The sequence below is a fragment of the Polyodon spathula genome, chromosome 7, assembly GCF_017654505.1.
Source record: "Polyodon spathula isolate WHYD16114869_AA chromosome 7, ASM1765450v1, whole genome shotgun sequence".
NCBI lineage: Eukaryota > Metazoa > Chordata > Actinopteri > Acipenseriformes > Polyodontidae > Polyodon > Polyodon spathula.
In genome coordinates this window covers 55,772,606-55,781,908 of record NC_054540.1, presented here as the reverse complement: position 1 = coordinate 55,781,908, position 9,303 = coordinate 55,772,606, and the positions used below count along the sequence as shown (strand labels likewise).

The window sequence follows — 9,303 nt, the reverse complement described above, 5'->3', positions numbered from 1 at the left end:
ACGCAACGAGCACAGGTCAGAAACACTGAGGTCAGTGGTTCTCTAATGAAGGCACTGATTCACTGCCACTAGTCTACAATGTGTTTGAGTGTCTCTGGCCAGGCTGCTACTCACTGATCTGCTTGGTGATGAACACGAGGATCCACAGCAGCAGCACCAGTGCGAAGGCAGAGGCGGCTGAGACCATGCCAATCACAGCCATGGAGGCCTCGTGGGGCTCCGTCACTGGGGGCACACAACAGCTCTTAGGAACTTGAGAAACTTGTCCAGCACACCAAGGCTTTCTGCACAGCTCAGCCCCAGGGCAGTATTTCACTGAGTGTTTGAGCTACTATAATGTACTGTAGCTATTCCACACCTGTAGTATAAAGTGCCCTGCTGTCTCAGCTGAACCCAAAGCACACACAAATGCATGCATGCAGGCAAAGATTTAAACATCATAAATGACATGGGCCGTGCCTCCTATTTCAATGTCCAGCGTGCTGAACTCAATGCAGGACAGGGTTAAACTGCTGTCAGGTTCTGAGAGCCTGTGTGTCTGTTCCATCTCAGTTTCTCTGCTTGTTGCTCAAGCCTGGGTTTTCCACTTCACCATATTTAGTATTGAAAACGCTCTTTCATTTAAGTTAAATATCCCATACTTCAATCATGCAACATGAAACAGGTGTAATCCTGGAAAGCGACTGTAGAATACTTCTTTGACCTTACTAAAAAGCCATGCTTATCACCGCAGAACTGTGCCCCTCAGTGACGGGTACCTTGGCACTCCTTGCGGCTCATCACGTCGGTGCCGGCACAGGGGATGCAGACCAGCTCCGACCCCCCGTCTGTGCGCTTGAGCTCAAAGAACCTGGGGAAGGGAAGAGGGGCAGGGTCACACCAGCAGGGGGCGCTGAGGTGCTGTAAGTGCACTTTGTTTCAGGTGTGAGTCCTGCTGCGCAAACAAGGTAGATTCAATCACAGCACAGGGAAGTATTTGTTTGAAACCTCCCCCGCAGGAGCTGGAGCACCTACCCTTTTAAACAGCGGCCACACTTGGCGTTGGCGGTGTGCTGGCATGGGGAGAGCTCCTCCCTGTTCTGAACGTGGCACTGTGTGCAGGACCAGCACGGGTTCAAGCCCCGGTCAGGGGAGTACCTGCCGTCCTCACAGGGCACGCATTGTACCGGCCACCCAGAGTCAATCCCGCAGTCCTGGAGGGGAGAGGGGAAAACACTCTGTCTATCATACATACTGCAATGCCAATAAGAGCTGCTGGAATTATAAAGGCATGTTTCAAGTCTGTGGTTGCAGGTTCACGCACTCATGTTTGCACTAACAGTCTTCCACAGTTTTGGCACTTCTCAGGAATGCCATGCTTGTTTATTCAGTTTTAAATGCAGCCGCACATTCCTCTCCTCCTTGCAACATGCACACCCTTATCCAGGAGCTTACCTCCTGGGGCTCTTCACCTGCGGGACACGGCTGGCACTCCTTACAGCTCCCGTCAGAGGAGCGGTACTGCGTATCACTGCAGCTGGAGCAGGAGCTGCAGAGCAGACACCACACCTGGAGACGGACAGACACAGGGACACCGCTCAATACACTACAGTGCAGTACAGCTCCGTCCTGTGTAATGGAAGCTAATTTTTTTAATTTAGATTTAATAACTAGTTATAATGTGTTTCTAAGTGTTCGGTGGCTGCTGCCAACCAAGCTGGCTGTACTTTCTCTTGCTCTCTTTGTATGAAGCGACACTGCAAAGAGTCAGTGGTAAACACACTACCAGCTTGATTCGAGGCAGACATCCAGCACTTAGAAACATGTCATACAGCCCCCCACCACGCATCACACCTGCACAAACAAACAATAGCTAAAGTGTAACATCTCTGCTTGAAAATATATAGAACGTGTGGTTGTTAATAATATACAGTACCCATGTGTCATTATATTGCAGTTTGAAAGCCCTAACCCTGCATGGTGTGTGGGATTGCTATAACTAATGCTGGAGATGTCCTACTCATGAAGGTTAGAGTTTGCTTACCAGCAGGGATACTGTGATTGCAGGGCGGTCCATTACACTGGCTCTCAGCTGGGACACTGCAAAATAATCACAGTCAACTTCCCCTTTAATCAGCTTGAACAATGTAACAATTACAGCATTCTTCAACAGTGCCCTAAACATCCAATTAGCACCCATATACAAATCTGTGCATTGACTGTATCTCAGGTGAGTGTTTTTCCAGCATGTAATGATAAGAATTCAAACCCGCACTGTGTACAGGCAGGTATTCAGTGAAGAGCCAGACTCCGCCCTCTACTGGTTACACGTGAACACTGCCGGTGTTGGCGTGTCATATTTAACAGGCTGCTGCTGCACGTCTCATTGGAATGCGATGTTAAATTACTGTGCCAGTCTCAGAGAGGCGCAGATTGTGTGCTGGATGCATCCTTTGCTGATATTAACCAGACTCCATCTGCATTGACCAAACCCTTCCCAGAACTCCACAAGCGTTCATCAGAACCCTCTGAATTTCATATGCCCAGAACTCCCACAATCGTTCAGCAGAACCCTCTGATTTCATATGGCAGCACCAAGGCAAAAATCACCCAAGCCAAGAAGCAGCACAAGAGGCAAAGCACATATGCAGCACGAAAGAACAGTTCACAGTGCTTTTCTGGTGTCTTAAAGGAAAGAACAGTTCACAGTGCTTTTCGTTTCTCAAAGAGCATTGCAGCTAAACTACACTTCAGTTTACAGCAGCATTACAGTGTAACTACAGTCCCTGTAATAACATCCTATCAGCAGCATTACAGTGTAACTACAGTCCCTGTAATAACATCCTATCAGCAGCATTACAGTGTAACTACAGTCCCTGTAATAACATCCTATCAGCAGCATTACAGTGTAACTACAGTCCCTGTAATAACATCCTATCAGCAGCATTACAGTGTAACTACAGTCCCTGTAATAACATCCTATCAGCAGCATTACAGTGTAACTACAGTCCCTGTAATAACATCCTATCAGCAGCATTACAGTGTAACTACAGTCCCTGTAATAACATCCTATCAGCAGAATTACAGTGTAACTACAGTCCCTGTAATAACATCCTATCAGCAGCATTACAGTGTAACTACAGTCCCTGTAATAACATCCTATCAGCAGCATTACAGTGTAACTACAGTCCCTGTAATAACATCCTATCAGCAGCATTACATTGTAACTACAGTCCCTGTAATAACATCCTATCAGCAGCATTACAGTGTAACTACAGTCCCTGTAATAACATCCTATCAGCAGCATTACAGTGTAACTACAGTCCCTGTAATAACATCCTATCAGCAGCATTACATTGTACCTACAGTCACTGTAATGACATCCTAGCTGTACTTGCTGTATACTTGTAACTACAGTTGTTCATATAGGGTGAAGAATATCAGTGTATGTACCTACCTTTCCAAATGCAAATACTTAAAACTACAAGTTCAGTTCATGAGTTCAAAATGTCTTACCTTGTGGAACAATTGCAAGGCTATTACATGTGCAGCTTTCTCTGCTGTCCAGACAGTCAAGCATGTAGCAAGAAACTGATTCACACACACACACACACACACACAACACTGTCACCCTCCTCTCTCCAGACAAGCTAAGAAACACTGTTTTAAACAGATGGAGAGGGGCTAGTGGAGGCACTCTTTGAGCCGATTGGCTGGCTGCAGCTCAAGTCTCCGCCCCCCACACAACAGGTGTCTTTGGAATTGCCCTGACAAGCCCCTGAACTTGAACAAAGAGGGAAGTCAAAGTCAGGACCACAGAGCTAAAAAGAGAGAGCGTTCAATACTGAGCTTCGATAATGGACAATTGTTTCTTAAAAAAGGAATTAAAATGAAGAACTGCCCATTCGCCTTTCAGAGCCAAATGTAGTGATAGTGGGTTATTGTGTGCCTGTGTACTGTATGCACGCTAGGTTTGCCTGTTCTGTCCCAGTGTATGATTTCATTCACATTGCTTAACCCTGACCCTTAAAACAGGGGGCAGCCTGCTGCATACAGTAAGCATTCTTACAGTTTCACCTTCCTAACTAAAATCTGTAGGGACTAATTCTGAGGCTATGGACATAGAGGGGTTTACAGTATGGCAAGTCACAACTCCAATATTAAATTGCTCTCATCACCAGTGCTTGGTAGTTTTGTGAGCGCAGCCAGTGTTATGCATATTATACAGCAGACTGGTCAAAAGCACCGAGCAAGTCGGCAGTCTATGTAGAAAACACAGCTGCACTCAACATGCCAGAGAGAGCAGGCTCCACCTTAAATCACCCTGGCGAGAGCGGTCTGGTGATCTATGGAAAGTCAGTCACATGACCCACACAAATGGGAGTTCCCCTCTCAACTGCTAACTGTGTCATCTGGCAGTCTCAAACAAGTGGAAGAACAAGTTGAGCCCTCTGTACTGGCACAGCAGAACAATCCCCAGGAGAAGAAGAACAGCGTCATGCTCCTTTGCGTCTAGGAATTAGGGAAGCTTCACACTGTGGGATATTTTATGTCCATTTCACACAATCAGTTACTGACTGCTCTGAAACATTTGCAACTTATTAGGGCAGAATTGTAAGTGGAATGTAATACTTACACTCCTGGATGCTTTACAGGCAGGGTGCTGTATATCTGCTGTCAGGCTTGGAAACACTCACAGCTACCTGACCTTCTCACTACCTGCATGTGTCACTGTGTGCCAGTGCTTGTGCATGTGCTGGAGCAATATGTGTACAGGTGCCTGATAGTGTGCATCTATGTGTGTGTGTGGGTAGTTGGGTGTGTGTGTGTAGGTGTGTGTGTATTTGTGTGCGTGCGTGTGCATGTCTGTAGGTGGGTGGGTGTGCGTGCGTGTGCGTGTATTCATTTGTGTGTGCATGTGTGCGTGTGTAGGTGGGTGGTGAAGTTAGCAAGCATGTTGAAACTCTCTTTAGCTCTATCTTTAGTGCAAAAGTTAGGTACCACAGGTAAGAATGAGATCACTGGAATCATATCCCCAACTTGCACCAAGTTTGCATGCAGAATCCACCTTGCCCCTGCAAACCCTGCACAGTAAACTCCTGTCTTGTGACCAGTCCCCTATAAAGACCAGCTCACAACTGACACCACTCTCTGTTAAGCCAATGAAACACCAGGCAGCATTCAGGGACCTGTTTCTGAAGCAGCTAGCTGATTATACAAGTACCACCCTGGCTGCCCAAATCAAGACTGCTTTGATGCCTGCGCTCTAATTCTGAATGATGGACACTGCTGCTGGAAAAGGTATCAATCTGTATAGTCTACTGCTTTTACATTTCAACTCCAAAAGAGTTGAAGCTCTGAAGCGTCTTAGTTGTACTTGTTTCAACAAATGGCACCTGGAAACATTTGTTGGCTGAAGGGCGTCTCTCTCAAGTGAACCTTTTGCTTCAGCAGCGATTCAGGGGTGTCGAGCTGTACGGTTGAGACGTCTCACATTTCCATCTTCCAGTCACGGCACAACACTGTCGTCATCTCTTACCTCAGTATGTTCTACCCAGACTGAGGCCGTTTGTCTGAGAGAGGCCTCCGCTCTTCTGAAATAAGATCACACACTGCTTTACACTCAAACACACTCAAAGAACCTGCACGCATCACCAATTCATTCACTGCTGCGCGCATGTAAAGATAATACACTGTTCTATACCCATACGGACAAGAAGATGTAGTGATTTTATATAACGTAACTTCGAAGCTTTAGAAATCCACTTATAGGGTGTGTGTGTGTGTGTGTGTGTGTGTGTGTGTGTTTGTGTGTGTTTGTGTGTGTGTGTGTGTGTGTGGGGGGGGGGGGGTTCACTCACTTTTTCACAAAAGAAACATGTGAACGCTCACTCGCTTGCACCACTGTCAACGCTTTCTATGTAAATCAGGCTACTTTAAGAATTATCCCTCTGGGCCCCACCCCACACAAACATGTTATTTCACATCTTTTGACAGTTAAACATAATGTATATGAAACCACAACAAAATAGTGTTGTCCATTCAAAATCATTATACCACAAATGTGCCTAAATATTTAAATGCTGATCTGAAAAACAGAACATTGTAGAATATTGTGTTTTTATGTCCACCCTGTAAAGTAATAAAGACAAATGTTATAATTCTTATGTAATTCTTATTAAATGCAGGTCTAGAAAAAAGTTTCCATTTCAATGTGTGTTGCCCAGACAGTAAAGCTGCTGTTATCTTCTCTTTGTAAATGTTATTAAATCTACATTATTTCTTTATAATTTATATTTAAGTTTCGGTTCAGTCTTCCTGAGGCTATTTCATTTTTGGGAGCAGGACACCTCACTCACTTAAATGGCAGGCAGACAGGCAGCCTTTCAGTGTGCAGTCTTTACTTTTGCTGTCAGATTACGTGTGTTTTTTTCACTACTAGACTAATTTTAAAACGGGAACTATACAGAGAACTTGGACAATTAATGAATGTAAAAATTAATGCTTTAGAAGGCGATTATATTGTGAATGGGGCAGCGAAAATCTTCAGTTCACCACCACCAAAGAATAAGACGAAAACAAGACCACATATTACATTATTTGTGCTGGAGCCCGCAGCAAAACTAAAACACTGACGCAGTGTTCTCAACCAGGGGTCCGCGGATCACTTGTGGTCCGTCAGTAAAGTCCAGGTGGTCCGCGAAAAACTCCCAAAACTCGGTTCTGCAGATCTTGCAAAAAACCATTTCTACACAATCAAACGTAGTGCAACTACAATATATACTGCTGAGCAACACAACAGACAGGTGTAACCACCCGATATATCATCATCAGATATGTACGTAGTGTGCGTTTACCCCCGGTGTGCTTATAAATTACATTACAGCTCCCTGATGTGAAAGAAATACTAACTCGGTAACTGTTACACATTATCAAGCCACAGTTGTCTTGTCAAAATTAGAGTTTTTTGTTTTTTTTTAACCAGCATTATTTAAAAATCTAGTGAATGCTCGATTTCAGCCCCATGTTATTACATGGGTTTATTCAGCCATCTTTAATATCTCAAGACTATATGCCAAAGGGAAATTCTCTTAATATTACTTCTGGAAAACATTGTTAAGTTTTCTAATTGCTTCCCACCCACCTCGTCTTCGTATTCCCGTGTGTTTTTTTAATATGCACATGGAGCGAATTTGTCGACTGAGGGCAGTAGCTAAGCAGCGTTAGGAGTGTTGCGACAGCAGCATTGGTACACATGTACTCGATCTGAGGACTACACAAAGAACCAGTGCATTATTTGTCTGTTTTTCCCAAACGAAACTTAAACTTGCAAAATCGAGACGCCATTTATCTACAAAGCATTCACAATGTGGAAAAAAAAAAAAAAAAAAAAAAAAAAAAAAACAACAACAACAACAAAAAAAAAAAAAAACACTTTTTTAAACAAAATAGACGGAAACTTTGCCTTCAGCAACTTTCAATGCTCAAAATGAAACTATTACTTGATGAACTGCAAGTCAAGCCCCGGGACCACATTATATATGCAAATCGGTTTAAAAAAGCTAGTGGTCCGTGGGAAAAAATCCAACCACCAAGGTGCAGCCTACATTGAAAAAGGGTGAGAAGCACTACACTGGCAGTTTTAAATTCGGTGGCTTTGATAAGCACACACACACACACACACACACACGGAACTAACACCGGGGAGGCTGGAAAGAGCAGGGACTTGTTTATAGCAAAGAGCGCGGGGAAGCCGACTGCGGGTGTGAGAGCCAATGTTTCTACACCCGTCATCTTAAAACAGAACTTAAAACAAACACCGGCTTTTATGTATGCTATAAAGCTAAAGAACTAATGTGTAGGCAGCTGGTTGATATTCTTTATCGATACATTCTTTATCACTGTAAGTGCTGTACATGGTCATTTTTTTTTTGTTTGCTTTAGAAAACAAACATTGAATTTCTTTTGAAGTCATTTAAACGATGCTTGCAGGATACGACTCACTACCCAACATGCTGATTATTTTCAGACATCTCTATAACTTTTTACAATCAGTTTCATGAAAAAAGCAATCAAGCCGTTTGCAGACAGAGATTGGCTCGAAGGAATTTTACACGCATGCGCACAGCTCTGAAGTGTTCCGAACGCACGGGGTAGATAATAAATACAATGCAGCTTTGTGAATTACATCTTACCAGAGGCGTGGGTGGCATTGTGGGTTTACAAAGAACTGTCAGATTAAAAAAGAAATAAACACAGAAACAACAGCGAACTACACTATGCAAATATTAAAGGCACGCTTGGTGTCACTCAGCCTTCCTTGTTGTGAGCGCTTAACGGCATTTCACGTTCACCTGGCGTGGGCAGGTAATTGTGCCAAAAAAAAAAAAGAAGCGAGACAGCCTTCAGAAACTTCCCCTTTTTCTATTCTTTAGCCCCTCACACGTCTTCTTTGTCCATGTGTTGGTGTTGCAGGGAGGGATACACGGGCTGCCTTCTACCGGCTGGCAAGCTGGCTCATCAGCCCATCATGTCAACTGATTTCACGGCTTCATCACCACCTTTACAATGGGCCCCTTCACAATGAACTGCATTTTCAGGTTCCGCCTTCACAATTATATGTATTATTAATGATGGTTTATGGCAACACAGCTTCCTAGTTTCAAGGGTTCTCCAAACGTAGGCTAGGGTGGGGTAAGAAGCCTACGTGGGGTAAAGGGCCTTTTGGCTACGAGCCCCCCCACTGTTTGGGGTAAGAAGCCTATGGGAGGCCTCTTACCCCATGATTAAGTAAATTGCAAGCTAGGAGGGTTTGTTTTAAAGACAATATAACACTTTGTATCATATTACCAGGAGAAGTTTAGCTCTTCCAAAATTCTACAGTGACTATCTAGTGACATGTAAGCTGTCAAGGGCAGCTATAGCACAGTCTTATCTTGTGTGATAGTTTGACTGAAAAAGTGTGTACAGTGAAGCATGACAAAGCTACAGAATTGTAATAAATGAGATTGTTCAATACTAAGTAGCCTAGATTATTATTATTATTATTATTATTATTATTATTATTATTATTATTATTAGCTCCAGCTCTCAGAAGCTGTACTTTTACTCATTGATTTTATTTGTATTTCTCCTCCAGATTCAGCACTACTAAGCTTCGAACGCACGTAAGCATTCTCAGTCGCGCAGTAGTACACATGTGTCCTTAAAATTTTCTGGTGGGATTGAACAACCACGATAACCTTAATTTTGCGATCAACTATTTTCTGAGTAATTTAACAACTCTGCAAACTCACTGGACGCACAAACTCATATATATATATA

General features: G+C 43.7%; 1 protein-coding gene across 2 annotated transcripts in view; it reads right to left on the bottom strand.

Annotated features, from left to right (window-relative positions):
- The window catches only part of LOC121318869 (tumor necrosis factor receptor superfamily member 27-like), a 9,131-nt gene extending 5,522 nt beyond the window's left edge, over nucleotides 1-3,609 (bottom strand). The window contains exons 1-6 of one of the 2 annotated variants that reach the window (XM_041256008.1): nucleotides 3,496-3,609; nucleotides 2,024-2,079; nucleotides 1,435-1,548; nucleotides 1,015-1,193; nucleotides 759-850; nucleotides 115-225 (exon numbers count right to left, since the gene is read on the bottom strand). In XM_041256008.1, the coding sequence (XP_041111942.1) occupies nucleotides 115-225; nucleotides 759-850; nucleotides 1,015-1,193; nucleotides 1,435-1,548; nucleotides 2,024-2,079; nucleotides 3,496-3,559 (616 nt within the window). In that variant the 5' untranslated portion in view covers nucleotides 3,560-3,609. The remainder of the gene's footprint in view (nucleotides 1-114; nucleotides 226-758; nucleotides 851-1,014; nucleotides 1,194-1,434; nucleotides 1,549-2,023; nucleotides 2,080-3,495) is intronic. The other variant, XM_041256009.1, reaches the window with a different exon arrangement.
- Between the last annotated feature and the right edge of the window lie 5,694 nt (nucleotides 3,610-9,303).